The sequence below is a fragment of the Salvia hispanica genome, chromosome 2 (genome assembly GCF_029641045.1).
Source record: "Salvia hispanica isolate PSC_SH4W2 chromosome 2, Shi_PSC_v1, whole genome shotgun sequence".
Classification (NCBI taxonomy): Eukaryota; Viridiplantae; Streptophyta; class Magnoliopsida; order Lamiales; family Lamiaceae; genus Salvia; species Salvia hispanica.
Window position 1 is genome coordinate 21,195,481 of NC_142693.1, and position 15,762 is coordinate 21,211,242.

Sequence of the window (15,762 nt, forward strand, 5' to 3'; positions counted from 1 at the left end):
GAATCTGATTGGACAACTAACTTGAGAATATTGAGCGCCAAACACAATAAAATAATGTCATGAAAAATAAAAAATATATATGTGAAGGAGTAACGCCAAACACAATGGAAAATAAAAATACTCCTAAAAAATAAAATATTCAAGATAAATAGCATCATTAAATAACTGCAAAAACCCGTTGTTTCTCCTTCAACAAAACCAGCTTCAAACAAACCCACCACCACTTCATCAATGGCGGCAACAATCCCCTCTCTCCTCCTCACTCTAATTCTCCTCCATCTCCACCCTCCGCCGCTCTCCGCCGCCGCCAACCTCCGCCGCACAACAACTCTATTCACACCACACTTCAATTTCAACTCCACATTATCATCCACCGGCGGCGACGCTCCTCCAACAACCTACTTCGAAGTCACCAAACCAATCCAGCTCCCCGCCACCGCGCCGTGCTCCTACCTCCTCCTCCAGCACGATTTCGCCTTCACCTACGGCCAGCCGCCGGTCCTCGCCGCCTACACGCCGCCGCCGCACTGCCCCTCCCCAACCTCCGCCAAAATCGTCCTCGAGTGGACGGCGACGTGCAAGGGCAGGCAATTCGACCGCATCTTCGGCATCTGGATCGGCGGCGCCGAAATCCTCCGCAGCTGCACTGCCGAGCCATCCGCCGCCGGCATTATCTGGACGGTGAAGAAGGACGTCACGAGGTACTCCTCTCTTCTCTCCACAAACCAAACCCTAGCTGTTTATTTGGGGAATCTCGTCGATTCCACCTACACCGGCGTCTACCACGTCAACATCTCCCTCCATTTCTACGCCACTGAGGAAAAAACCGCCTCCACCGCCGCAGATCTAATCCTTCCGATCTCGAAAAATCCGCAATCAAACGACGGATTGTGGTTTGAAATCGAGAATTCGAAACAAGCAGAATCGAAGCAATTCAGAATTCCGTTGAACACATACAGAGCAGTGTTGGAGATTTACGTCTCGTTTCACGAAAACGATGAATTCTGGTACGGAAATCCCCCAAATGAGTACCTGTCAGCCAATAACCTCACCGATCTGGCCGGAAACGGTCCTTTCCGAGAAATCGTAGTGAAATTGGACGGCGAAATCGTCGGCGCCGTGTTCCCGTTCACCGTGATCTACACCGGCGGAGTGAATCCCCTCCTCTGGCGGCCGATCTCCGCCATCGGCTCCTTCGATCTCCCCACCTACGACGTCGATCTCACACCTTTCTTAGGCGAATTGCTAGATAACAAACCTCACGATCTCGAATTCAGCGTGACGAATGCGTTAAATGTTTGGTACATCGATGCGAATTTGCATCTGTGGTTAGATGAGAAAAGTGAGAAAACACAGGGGAAGATTCTAGAGCACAGAGCATCGGAACTCTCTCTCTCCGTTTTCTCCAACTTCACGGGATTGGACGGCGTGTTTGTCACCAATGCCAGCCGCTCGATCGTCTCGAGCGGCGTGGTGAGCTCATCCCGAGGCGAGGTCGTCACGACCTCGCTCCGAGAGCTGGGGTACACGAGCTCGATGACGATGGGGAATGATGGGAATAGGCAAGTTGTTGAGCAGGTGATCACATTCAACACGAGCGTTGATAGTGATCACCGCCTCGCCTCGTCTCCGTCGTCTTCTGCAAACGCGGAAAGGAGGTTTAGCATTTGGTATGTTGATAATTACAGTTATTGTCTAATTATTTTTGGCGGAAATTATTGACACGGATACAAATCTAGATTCATAATTAATATCGCATGTTTAATAATTGAAGTCAATAAATTGCTAGAGTTGACAACTTTCATAATTGGCATTAAAACTAAGAGTTTTTTTTAACATTTTCTCAATTTTTCTTGAAAAATATTCTGGTGGCCTATTTATAAATGTTGTTAATGTGACTCACATTTTTCAAATTGATAACTTGGCTAAGTTATTATGTTATGACTTCGTGGGAAAATTGTGAATAATGTTAAAATTCATAATTAATACAACTGATTTTCAAAGTTGTGTGATATATTAAAATTTGATCAAAATTCATGATTACGTCCTACTATACTTTGATTTAATTAATTAAAGTTCAATTTTAATTAATCAAAGCTCAATAACCTAATTCGATCCAATATATTTCAGGTACGCCACAGACTATGTTGACAACGATGATGGAAGCTACGCCTCTGTAGCGAACGTCACTCTGGGGTTCGAGGAGGGGGTGCGGAGGAGCGGGGTGGGGACGAGCAGGGTGAGAAACGTGCAGAGGGCGGAGGGGTCGACGGTGGTGAGGGGGAACTTGGTGGTGAGTGGAGTTGGGAGAAATCAGCAAGAATATGGCTACTCTAGTGATAAATGGTGCTATTTTAGGAATGTGAGCAGCTTCAACTACACTATTCTTCATGATGAAGTCAGCCATGCTTGTATAAAAGATCGATTGTGGCCATATTCTTCGAGGAGGAACTTTCGTGTGAAGAAAGGGCTTATTGGATTTTGATGATTTTTTTCATTACGGAAATTGAGGTGAAAATTAGTGATTTCTTTTAGGCTTGTAAGTGTAATTAAGATATTTGGTTTGTTGAATAAATTAGTAATCCATTTTGGATGAATAAAAGATGAGAAAGTATTAATTGATCCGTCAGATTAAAGTGAATCTTTTTTTTTTTATTATTATTGAATTTTATACGGAGAATAAAGTGAAGACGATGATGTTTCTATTTCAGGGCAAATGAATTGTGTATAAAAATAAACGAGATACTTAAGTAGGATAAATGAAGTATCGTATTGATGTATATAAAAATTATCAATTTTATAGAACATATGAAATAATGAAGAAAAAAAGGTCTAAAACAATTGAACAAAGCCAAGTAAATTACTCTACCACAAGAAACTTAATAGTGGATGCTCAATGTGTACCGTGGACACGATGACTACTACATCGAAGATGCGTGTGTCCTTCCCGGCCCTCTCGTACTAGAAAAGGTTAGAGCATCCGCAGCGGTAAACACTTTCGTGCTCGTCCGTCCGTGCCGCTGAGCACCGCCTAGCTCGTCCGTCCGCTGATGGAGCGCGTCCGTTCGTGCCAGCGGCACGGCGCTGCTCTTAGCTAAGAGCACGTCCGTGCCGCTGAGCAACACACGTGGCGTCGCCTTATTCCCAATGGCATAGCAGTTGGCTTATTTAATTTATTTTTTTTAAATGCGAAATTAATTAAAAAATGTTTTTAAATAAAAAAATATTTTCCCACTTCCCAAAAAAATATATCCGTTTTCTCCCCACTTTTAATTTATTTTTTAATTTGTCCCCCCTAAAATTTACATTTTCATCTATAAATACCCCCACTTCAACACAAAAAAATCACATTCTCATCTATTCTATCATCATCCACATTCTCTCATCTTTTTTCTAGAATCACATTATGTATTTTTATTTTTTAGTATTTTAATTATGTAATTTTCATTTTTTAGGATTTTAATTATGTAATTTTTATTTTTTAATGTATTTTTATAATGTAGAAATGTTTTTAATAATTGGAGTATTTAAATTGAATAATAGAATGGTGGGACCCTTGAACTTGTCCTTAGCTAAGAGCACAGATGTGGGTGTTGTGCTCTTAGCTAAGAACAAGGAGTAAAAGTGGGTCCGGACACACTTCCGTGCTTTTAGCTAAAAGCATGGATGGGGATGCCCATAAAGGTCTTTTCAATGCTCCCACTTACCCATCCTTTATTCGTTCATGCCCTGTTTGGAATGAGGCCCAATCCGACCCAAACTCATGCTGAAGTGGATTGGCCCAATGCCATTTTATGGCGATTTTTATTTATGTTATTTATGTTTTTTTTTCTTTCTATTTTTCTAATTCAATTCACTTTTTGACAGGAAAGAAGACTCTTAGTCTCTTACCAGTTTACTCGAACTCTCGGCCCACTGAATTGAGAAGAAATACTCTTACCAACTTACATTAAAAATAAAATAAAATTGCGTTTTTAATGCAATTCACTATAAAAGGTTAAAATTGCAGTAAACTCTGTAATCGATTGTTTTAGCCATATGCTCATATTTTCAATTCTTTCACTTTCAAGGTTGCTGCAAATTACAAAATTGAACATTGGTGAAACTTTTCCAAATATGTTAAGGATAAATTTTGATGTCATTTGATTCTGAATGGATTTAACTCAATTTGGAAAATAAATAAACTAGAAATGGTCACCAGGATCAGATTGCAATCTACTTGAAAATGATATATGCAAAAACAAATAGAAACACATCCATCTTAAATCATTACATATATAGGAATTAACATAACTTGTATCCATCTCAAGCAATTAAACTCTAGGTTTGAGTCGTATCCAACACCTATTTTCTATTTGTGAAACAGATAATTTAATTTTAATGATAGAAAATGCAAACATCAACTCCCTCTTTCAACCACACAATTTCACATGTATATTAGTACATTATTACTAGTATACAACTGGAATGAAAGAAGAAGAAGAGTTGTTTGAGTTTCTAACCCCATAAATTTTCAGGGCAATTTAAGTATAGAAGAACCTTAATATACATAGCTAGTCTTTCCTATACAAAATGATCAAGCTAAAAAAAAATGGCGAGATAGTATTACAAAACAATTTTAAATTAACAATAATAAAAAAAGGTAATAAAATTAATACAAACAAGACACAAAATCAATACTTGTGAATTTGTTATCCATCAATCTTCATTAGCCAAATAATAGTAGTGATTTCACCGCAACTCTTAACCGAATAAGAAACTACTCTAATAATGATCTAAAAACAATTAATGAGTGTCACATAGCGATATATTGAATGTCGTCTACCCAAACATAATAGAGCCGAATAAATGCTAGCCAAATTTCGAAAAAAGCAACGAAATGCATACTATATGAAATACTCCATATATTTATCATAGAATCAACGTCCAGTTGCATAAACCAAACTTAAAATAAAGATATTCAAAGAGTGCATCAAGAAAACTGATAAATGTAATGCTGTTAATTACTAATATTTGACAAATGCATGATCTAGAAAAATACAAGTGTATATATATTATATCCCACCAAAATTCTTTTGGTTATATAGCAAAGAAATAGAAGTATTTAAAAGAGTTGAACTGCGGTTTGCTTGTTCAATTAAGCTATAAAAGCTTAAAACTGCAATTAACCCTGAATTCTGAAACTGGTCATTTTAGGCGTATATGCTCTCCTTTCACTTTCAAGATTGCTGCAAATTATAAAAAAATCATGTGTTAGTTGCAAAAATATATTTATTTACTATTATATATCTTAATAAAACATAATTAATCAAGAGTCTAGCCACCTACCACTCTAGCTAGCTAGATGGTCACTATGTTTGCCATGGATATATATAGTTTTAAGTTTTAATATGTATTGGCAAATGATATAGTAATTTTTTCTGTGTTACAAAATGGTCAAGTTAAAAAGATGATTAGCTAGCATTTAAGAAACAAAATAGAATGTGAACCACTAAACATATATCAAGAAAACAATGTGCTATGATTTAGAGTATCAGGACAACAAGCTAAGTAGATATCTCAAGGGTAAATTTGATATCATTGTGATTTTGAGTGGATTTGTGGGTCAAATTGGAAAACAAATTAATAAATTGTTTGCTACAAACAAAATAGTAGACACCTCAAACAAATACCTCTATATTAAATCATCATACATATTGGAATTGACACAACTTGTATCACCACCAATCCCTATTTGTGAAACAAATTTATAATTTAATATGATAAAAAGTTAAAAACCCTCCCTCTCTCTCACACCCACCCACTCACACACACACAACTTATACAAAAATTCATCATGGAATGAATTGGATCAAAAGACTTGTTTCAAATTTGAAGCAAAAATGGGTGTTAGCACAAAAGTAGAAGAAAAGAGACATATATGTCAATTGAGCAACTGAGGTATACTTGCTCATATTAATTAACTAGTACTACTATTTAACAGAAATGACACAGCAACAGACTCATCATCCTCATCTTTATAGATATAATGAGACAACAACAAAAATTGATGTTACTTTTATAAAGGGAAAAGACATTCCTGTGGTTGTGACTGATGATAATGAAAGAAAATTATATAATAAAAATTTGTAGCTACATATAAAGGCTTGAAACAAATATAGGCTGCAGATTATGCAACGTAGATAATTAATTAATCATATTATCTATCTATATATCTGTTGGATTATTTAATAATTTTATTAGAAGCTGTGCTCCATAATTGGTGACTTAGCATTCTAATAAAACTGAAGGGAACTCCATAATATCAGGCAGAATCCCAAGAGACAAAAGATTAGACAAAATGGACATCAAAGTATATATATTTATCTGAACAAATTAATACAATATTCAAATCCAGAAATTAAAATTAATTATAAATAAATAAACAAATAAATAAAATTCCCGTTGTTACTATTCATTTTCAAGTATTGAAGGTGTTTATATATGTAGTACAGTATATATTTTAAAATTTTAATTATTTCTACTACTAGATAAAGGGGCGTGCAAATTAGGGTTTTTGATTTAGGGTTTGTATAAAAAAGAGTATAAATTGTCGCAAAAATTCTCCACGTAATTATTGTACCGTACCGTATGATATATATGATATAATTCGATTTTGACATAATTCCTATTTAATACAAGAAATATTACGATTTAATTCAAAATCAGCATCACAATGACTAAAAAACTGACCTCAGACCGCAGAATGCTGCATAGAGGGAAAGGTAGAGTTGACCGTTCCACTCAATTTCTTCATCTTCTTCTTTTTCTTCTTCCTATACGGGATTCCCCGCGCCTTGGCCTGGGAATCCCTAACCTCCCTCAGGTAGACTCGTATCGCCCCATTGGCGAATGGATTGGTCTCTTGTACCCCTCCATTTTCCTCGTAGGCCGCCCTGAGGCGGCCCACAAGGGCATCCAGACTGCCCCAGGCCTGCCTGAGGGGGCAAGTGCAGGGGCCCGCGGGCTCTGGATGCCCGAAGAACATGCATCCCTGCATGTGGACCTTCGTCTTCCCGAATTGGTCGAGGTAGCGCATGAATTCCAACACGTGCCCGTAATTGCACTGCGCCAGCGCCACAGGTGGGCGTTGGTTCCGCAGGTACTGGCCGAACGTGTTCCAGTCGCGCCGCTTCTGGGACTCGTACCGGCTCAGCTGCGGCGGAGGCGGCGGGTGGGCGGCCGACGACGATCCCTCCTCGCCTCCGCCGTGGTCTTTAGACATCATTAATTTTTTCTTAAGAAAAATTTTTGGTTGGAGAATTTTTTTTTGATGAAATGTGATGTATGATATAGTGAGATGGAAAAATAAATCAAAGAGAAGAGACTATTGAGGAAACATGGTAGTATGGGACAAAGGAAAGTGCTTTAGCTATCCCTTTTCTTTTCTACATTGACAACACTATTTTCTTCCTTTAATGGAAGTAATTAAGTGTAATTAGAAATGATGCTCTTCTTTATGCATCTATATATTTTATCTTAATTGGATTGTGGTAGCATCATTGGAAAGCAATCATTATCAAATGCCATTAGGTTATTAATTAATTAACCCCTAATTAATTGACTCTAGGCTTTACTAAACCATAGTTAATTAGGGAGAAAGTGATACGGACAGCATAAAATCCTACTTTTATTCCGAGGCTTCAAAGTAATATTGAAACCTGTCTCCCCTAAATTTTAGACTATGATTTGATTTGTTATGGCTTTAATTAAGATGCTTTAATCCTTGATATATTAATTATGCAATTTTCACTATTATTTAGTTTTTGTAGCTTAGGGGCATTGTTTTTGTAGTTTCTGTTGGGCTTTATAAATTAAAAAACTTTGTTAAGTTAACAATATATCTTGCTTCTAAAAAGAGTATAATGCAATAAGTGTAACAAATTTCCAAAGTGAAGGCCAATCAGAATTTTTTGTGTATTGTTAAATGAAGTACAACATCTTGGGGAACTGCTGTTTTTTAGTATTAGATTTGTCAGTTATATTGTTTTCGACAAAATAATATACGTAGCCACGAATCATGTAGCCAAAAAGACAAACAACCATTAACTATAAGTTGGTTGGCCATCTAATCCCTACATATGTGTATGTAATTATAGAGGGACTAATCTACAAAATACTTGAATTTGATAGTAAATTTTCACTATCCACTAGCTGAAAATAGTTCTCGGTTTTTACATTAAAAAATATTTTTATTTGAACTTCTTCCTAATATGGTTTCGACTTTCGATGCATATTAAGTCGATGAGAATTTATTTGTTATGCGTGTAGTAGTTGATGAAGGCGATATGTTTAGCGTTGGTAATGATTCTCTGTGAATATATAATTTAGATATTTAATTTTGTTAAAACTTATATAAAGTAAAACAGATAATCAATTTTGTAATTCTCTATTAAATATGGTTTAAGTTGTCGTTAATCTCATAGTGCTGCAGCTTTGCCCTAACCTCTAAAGGGTTGAGGTTCACTATCATTTGCCCTAATCTCATAGCTAGTTTTATTTATCATATATGTGAATATTTGATTAATAATTTGCTTTTGCCCATTTTATGATTTGCAATGAACTAAATACCCCGTAATTAATTGGTTTGACCATTTCACCCCTACGAGGAAAAAGGTAGGATTTTCTCACAATCTAGGATGATTTCGTTGAACCTTAAGATTCCGATTAAAGTAATAAAGGGAGATCTAGGATTAATTAGGCTACATATATAGGTAAAAAGAAAAGCAATATCTGAATCAATTCGTAGGGACGATTATAATTGATAAATCTGTAAAAATGATGCTTTCTTTAGTTATTAATCTAGTGTTATTTGTAGACTGTAGTTAAGATTAATCTATATATTAATCGTCCCAACATCATTGTCATGATCATCCACACTATTCATGAAAATTAACAATATTTACGTTGCTATGCAGTGATAATAATGGATTAGTATGAGACTAAATACTAACTCCTTGGCTCATTGATTTAATTATATAGTAAGATATAGGGCATATGGGCTAAAACTGAAAATTTTCCCACTAACAAATATTAAATGCATATACTTGTTCTCTGTTGACCCATTTTATAGGTGGGTTATTGTGGGATTGGTCCATTAAATCCACCTAAAACCATTGTTTTGTACTAGTATGTAGTATGAATGATTTATACTTCTGTAAAAGTCCGACGGGCTTATAGATAATCCTGGCCTGCTATGGATAGTTCCCAATTTCACTATTGGGCTGCGAAACATAATCCTATAAAATATGTTGAATTATGCAGTGGTGGGCTGTGAATCAATAAAATTAGGCATGATAATTTTGTCACATAAAATATTTGAAAATATTAAATTTTATATATGTCTTTTATTTTAAATTACTCACAATACGAGTTTTATGCACAACTAGAATAAGAATAAGTAAGAGAGGGATAAAAAGAAAAAAAATATTAAAGTATTATTAGTAAAGAATGAGTCAAATAATATTAGAGAGAAAAATTCTCCTAAAATAGAAAGTGCATGATTTTAAGGGATTAACCAAAATAGATATATATAGTTGTTATTTTAACTTATCGTTCGGAATATTATTTATTGCAAATATTTTCATGGGATTTAACAAAATTGTAATGCATGGGGAAGAGTAGAGAGTGATGTCGGTGCAGAGGCATGGACGAGGAGAAACCTTTATGTAAAAAACGGAGAGGAATATGAATGAATCTTAATACACCTGAAAAAATGGGATTCCAAAAATATGTAGGTATTGTAGTACTGCATATTCTGCATATTCGAGGAGAGCTTGATTTAATAAGTGCTATTATATTCAAGGGTAAATTGCTTCATAAGTCATGAATTTTGGCAAAAGTTTGGTTTTTCCCATCAACTTTAAAAGTTGCATGAGAAGTCATGAACTTTACCTTCTGTTGCCGATTTCCCGAGTCGAGTATTCAGGCCATCCGTGTGCTGACGTGTAAATTACTATTCCACTCACTTTGAAGCTCCAATCTAATAATCAGATTCATCCATGGCGTCCATTTCCACAATTATCTCTGTCTTCTCGCTCCTCCTCTTCACTTACACTGCCCTCTCCAATCATTCGCCTTCTCCTCATCCGCATCCACCCGCCGGAAGAGATAGACGGAGAGGGCGAAGGTGGCAGCAGCCCCGTCTTTGAGGGCTGTTCGGCGGCGAGTTGTAGAGGACCGAGAGTATGGGAGGAGGCGAACCGAGGGTGATGACTGGACACTGGCGACGGACCAACACCGTGAGACATGCAAGCGAGAGAGTGGTAGTGCGACGGAGCTCACCTCTGGAAGCGCCACGAAACAAGAACAAAGTCGAGAGAAGAGGGGTGATGTTTAGGGAATTAAGTTTGGACTTGGCAAGAGAAGAAGAGACGGAGAGATAGGGAACCGAGAACAAGGGAGAGGGCGAACAGAGGATAGTGATGGGATGCCGACGACGGCGCAGAAGCGGCTAACAAGTTTGTAATCTCAGCATAATCATGCTAAACAAAGAGAGAACTTGATTTGTTTATTGAGTCAATCGAAATTACAAATACAAGTGTGTAAATCGCCTTGTATATTTGGTGAAAGCTAGAAGATCAAACTCTAATAAAAAAACTAACTAATGACAGCTAGGATGGCAGCTGAATGAGCTGAGCTCAAGTCTTCACTTCAATCATCATCTCGAAGCTTCCATAGATGATCAGCTTCTCGGAGTTGAACTTGATCTTGATCACATATATAAGAGCCCCCCTCAAGATGGACTATATACCGTTGTAAAATCCATCTTGGCCAACAGATTATGAAAGGGAGTTGATGCCAAAGGCTTGGTGAATATATCAGCAGGCTGAAGGTGATTGTGGACATGTATAGGCTTAATAACTCCTTCAAGTAGCTTTTCTCGAACTGTGTGGCAGTCAATTTCAATGTGTTTAGTACGCTCATGAAACACCGGATTGGAGCTAATGTAACAATAAAGGGGAACATGCTGCTTCACAGGAACACCAAAATCCTTCAGTAAAGCCACAATCCAAACTACTCCCTCCGTCCGCTATTAGGAGTCCCATTCATGGGCGACACGGGTTTTAACAAATGTTAAGAAAAGTGGATGGAAAAAAGTTAGTGGAATATGGGTCCCACTTGTATATATTAGTTTTAAATGAAATGTGAGTGGAATGAGTTAGTGGAAGGTGGGACCCTATTACCATTTATGGTAAAAGTGAACCGGGACTCTTATTCGCGGACAGACTAAAATGGAAAAACAAGACTCTTATTCGCGGACGGAGGGAGTACTTCACAGAATGCCAAAGCCATTGCCCTATATTCTGCTTCAGCTGAGGATCTAGAATCCGTGTGCTACTTCTTAGAACGCCAAGAGATCAAAGAGCTTCCCAAGAATAAGCAAAAACCAGATATGCTCCTTCTTGTGTCTGGACAAGCAGCCCAGTCTGCATCAGAGAAAATGCTCAAGGATGGATCTACTTTAGCTGAGTAAAAAAGACCATGGCCTAGGGTGCCTTTCAAATACTTAAGAACTTTTTCACCAGCTAGCATATGCCCTGAACAAGGCTTGGACAAGAATTGGCTAAGTTTATTCACTGCAAAGGTGATATCAGGTCTATTATGCAGAGATACACTAGACGGCCAATCAGTCTTCTATAGACAATAGGATCAGAAAGAGGCTCTCCCTCATCTTGTTGCAGTGTTTTAGATGAATCCATAGGGATAGCAGAGGGTTTGCAGCCAAGAAGGCATGCATCAGAAACCAGATCCAATGCATACTTGTGTTGGGAAATGAAAATACCATTGTGGTTCTTAGCAATTTCAATCCCCAGAAAATATTTAGGTGTGCCTAGATCCTTGTACTTGAAGTGGTTAGTGAGAAACTCTTTGAAACTTGTTATCAAGTATTTCATCTACATAAATGACAACTCCAAATATGAACCATTAGAGGAATGTTTGTAGAAATAAGAGTGGTCTGATGCTGACTGAGATAGGCCAAAACCAGACAGAACTTGTGAGAACTTCAAATACCATTGCTGAGAAGCTTGCTTAAGGCCATAAAGAGATTTTTTCAGCTTGCAAACAAGCATTCCAGATTCTGGTGGAGCTTCTAGAACAACCAAACCATGTGGCAGTGTCATGTATATTTCTTCATCAAGTTCACCATATAAGAAAGCATTATTAATATCAAGATGAGCAAGCTTCCATCCATGTATAACAGCTAGAGCAAGAACCATTTTTACAGTAGTAAGCGTGGCAACAGGAGAGAATGTGTCATGAAAATCTACTCCAGCTTGTTGTGTGAATCCTTTAGCAACCAAGCGAGCTTTATATCTCTCTATTGTAGCATCAGCCTTAAACTTGATTTAGTATACCCATTTGCAAGATATAGGAATCTTGCCTGGAGGCAACACTGTGATCAGCCAAGTATTTGTCCTTATCAGAGCCTGTAACTCCTCTTGCATAGCCAATACCCACTCAGGATGTTGTGCGGCTTGTTTGTAGGAATTAGGCTAAGTGAGGATGGAAAGAAGAATGATGAATTTGAGGTAAGGCTGAGACAGCTTGGCAAGAGAAAAATAAGAAGAAATGGGATGTTCGGAAGTAGAGACCACTGAGTTACATATATAATCAGTGAGATGTGTTGTTGTTTTGATAACCCTCCCAGAAGCAGAATGGTGAGGAGCTGCAATTGATACATCATCAGTGTTATTAAGCTGGGAAGTATTTTGCTGCGACAGAAGAAGAAGAGAAAGATCTGTATCTGTGTGAGGCAGAGTGGTTTCTGAAACAGGAAAAGGTGAATCTGGGAAGGAAGATGGTGTCTAATGTGAAAGAGGAAACTCAGTTTCATGGAAAATAACATTTCTACTGATGAAAATGTTATTGTTCTCCAAATCCATGACTTTATACCCCTTGTATCCAGAGGGATACCCAATAAATATGCACTTGATAGCTCTTGGTGAGAATTTATTTTTGCTTTTATCCAAAGTTGAAGCAAAGCAGAGACACCCAAAAACTTTCAGACTTGAGTATGTTGGGGGTTTATTGAACAATAGCTGAAAAGGTGTCAGTGTAGCACATATGAGGGAAGTCTATTGATGAGGAAAGAAGCTGTAAGGATGCACTCTCCCCAGAATTCCATAGGAAGATGAGATTGAAAAAGGAGACTCCAACAAATGTTGATGTTTCCTTTCTACTCTGGCATTTTGTTGGAGTGTTTCTACACAAGAGTGTTGAGAAATAGTTCCATATGTAGGGAGTAGGGAAGTAAGGTTGAACTCGGGAGCATTATCACTTCTCATCATTTTTATCTTTTTTGACAACTGAGTAAGAATGGTGGAGAAGAACTGAGACATCACAGTAGGGACTTCTGATTTTTGAGTGAGCAAAAAGGTCCAAACAAACCGAGAAAAATCATCAACTATTGTGAGAAAATATCTGAATCCATTGTGTGTAGGAGTAGAGAATGGCCCCCATACATCACAATGGATCAAATCAAAGATGACAGAAGATCTGTGGGAAGATGTTGGGAAATGCAGTTTTCTTTGTTTTACTAGAGGGAAGATATGGAGTATTAGAAGGAGACAATATATCAGATAAAAGCTTCAGTTTATTCAAAGAAGGATGGCCCAAACGTTGGTGCCAGACATCCAACTTACAACAGAATTCACAAAAGCAATAGAATGGGAGACAACAGTAGAGGAGTGAGATTTCAGCATACTTGGATCAATGTGTGGAGACTCTGGAAAATCAAACATGTAGAGGTTTCCAACACGTTTACCCCTCCCAATCGTGGTCCCCAGTAAAGCTTCCTGAATATGGAATTGGTTGTGAGTGAAAGTGACAGTGCATAAGGCATTTTTGGTTAAAGCACTGACAGAAAGCAGGTTGAAAGAGAAAGAAGGAACATGTAAGACTGATGTGAGAGTGATTTGTGGAGTAAGATTAACAGTACCTATATGAGTTATAGGTGCTGTTTGACCATTGGGGAGGTTTACAGAAGCATTGGATATAGGAGAGGCAGATGACAGTAGTGATGGATCATAGCAAACATGGTGTGTAGCACTTGTATCTAGAATCCAAGAAGATAAACTAGAGCATGATGAAGATAAAGTGTTAACTGAGGGGGAGCATGATGAAGATAAAGTGTTAACTGAGACCGTACCAGAAAAAGGATTATATGATTGTGGAGGTTGAGTTGGTTCTGGAGCAGTGAGGGAGCTTTGAGTATGGAATTGACTCTGCAAGAGATTCACAAGCTGCTGATACTGATCCATACTAGGTAGATTCATAGCACCAAGCTGAGATCCTTTCCAATCAGAAGAAGCAGAATTATCTTCAACACAATTGACGGACTTATGCTTGTATGAGCTGGACTGAGCAAATCCAGTAGATTTAGGCTTATCTCGGCCATATCCTGGGGGAAAGCCATGTAGAAAAAAACATTTATCCACATTGTGGTTAGTTTTACCACAATGACTGCATAGAAACTTGTTGAAGCCTCTGCCAAAGTTTGAAGCAGCATTAGCAAAAGGTTGTTCGCTTGTAACCGGAGCTGGAAGTATTCACTTCAATCATCATCTCGAAGCTTCCATAGATGATCAGCTTCTCGGAGTTGAACTTGATCTTGATCACATATCTAAGGCCGTGAATTTGGCGGAGGAAAAGGCGGCGGCGCTGCACGCGGATGTGGAGAGAGAAAGGAGGCAGCGATGAGGAGGAGAACTGGCAGCGGAGGAAGCGTGACGAATATTGACGGTGCTGGACATCGGGGATGGCCAGCCGCGAAATCAAAGACGACGGAGTGAGGAACCGTTGCTGGAGGAAGAAGAAGAGAGGAATTTGGGGTGTTTGAATTTTTTTTATTTTGAGAGAGGGAGGAGATGATAGAGAGGGATTTGGGATTTGGGGTGTTTTGTCATATCAGTTTCTGCCGGAAATATATATTGGATCGGACCGGTTGAGAAATTTACAATACCTGATAAAGTTTATAATTTTTCATGGAACTTTTAAAGCTGATGGAAAAAAACAAACTTTTGCTCAAGTTTATGACTTTTGAAGCAATTTAAATACTCCAAAAATGAAGCGTATTTGGCATGATCAGAAAACTATGAGTCGAGTGACTTTATGGAAAATTGCTCGCGAAGTGTGTGAACGAGGACGAAACATGTTTGGAAACTTTGTCCCATGCAATAAGGTCGTTATTTCGGCAGTGGAAATATACAAGTATTAAATTAATCAACATTGCAGCCTCTCTCTCCTGTGACTCAGCAGTACTGAATAACTGGTGATATAATGATGACTCAGTAATGAGTAATGTACGAGTAATATCTCTCTCCGAATGATGAGTCACTGCTGATAATGATCCAGTTTGAGTTTTGGGGGGTGAAAATAGCGAATTAGCGATATTGATATTACTAGTATTATTTATGGTATTCCATTTTTTTTCAATATGAAAAGTAAACTTAGCGATATTGATATTACTAGTATTATTCATCCGACTAATTTATTTAAGTTATATTTTAATACAAAATTTATAAAGATAATAAGTATATGAAGAAATATATAGTAAAAAAAATACAGTGGTAAATAAGAGAGACTGAAATAAATAAAATAAAGTAAAAATTAAATATATACTCCCTTCATCCACAAACAATAGATCACTTTGTATATGACACGGGTTTTAATATAGAATTTGTAAAGTAAGAGAGAAGGAAATAAGTAAGAGAAAAGGAG

The 15,762-nt window shown here is 37.6% G+C and overlaps 2 protein-coding genes across 2 annotated transcripts; one reads left to right on the top strand and one right to left on the bottom strand.

The window, feature by feature from the left end:
• Positions 1–123: 123 nt before the first annotated feature.
• LOC125201595 (peptide-N4-(N-acetyl-beta-glucosaminyl)asparagine amidase A-like) lies at positions 124–2,622 on the top strand. The gene is made up of 2 exons (XM_048099772.2): positions 124–1,670; positions 2,131–2,622. Exons 1-2 carry the CDS (start codon positions 232–234, stop codon positions 2,483–2,485), a joined length of 1,794 nt encoding a protein of 597 aa, XP_047955729.1. The 5' UTR covers positions 124–231; the 3' UTR covers positions 2,486–2,622.
• A 2,346-nt stretch (positions 2,623–4,968) lies between these two features.
• Positions 4,969–7,420, bottom strand: LOC125201704 (protein LIGHT-DEPENDENT SHORT HYPOCOTYLS 10-like). The gene is made up of 2 exons (XM_048099928.2): positions 6,733–7,420; positions 4,969–5,228 (listed from the first exon to the last, which is right to left on the bottom strand). The coding sequence occupies exon 1, from the start codon at positions 7,265–7,267 to the stop codon at positions 6,734–6,736; it is 534 nt and encodes a 177-aa protein (XP_047955885.1). The 5' UTR covers positions 7,268–7,420; the 3' UTR covers positions 4,969–5,228; position 6,733.
• Positions 7,421–15,762: the final 8,342 nt, after the last annotated feature.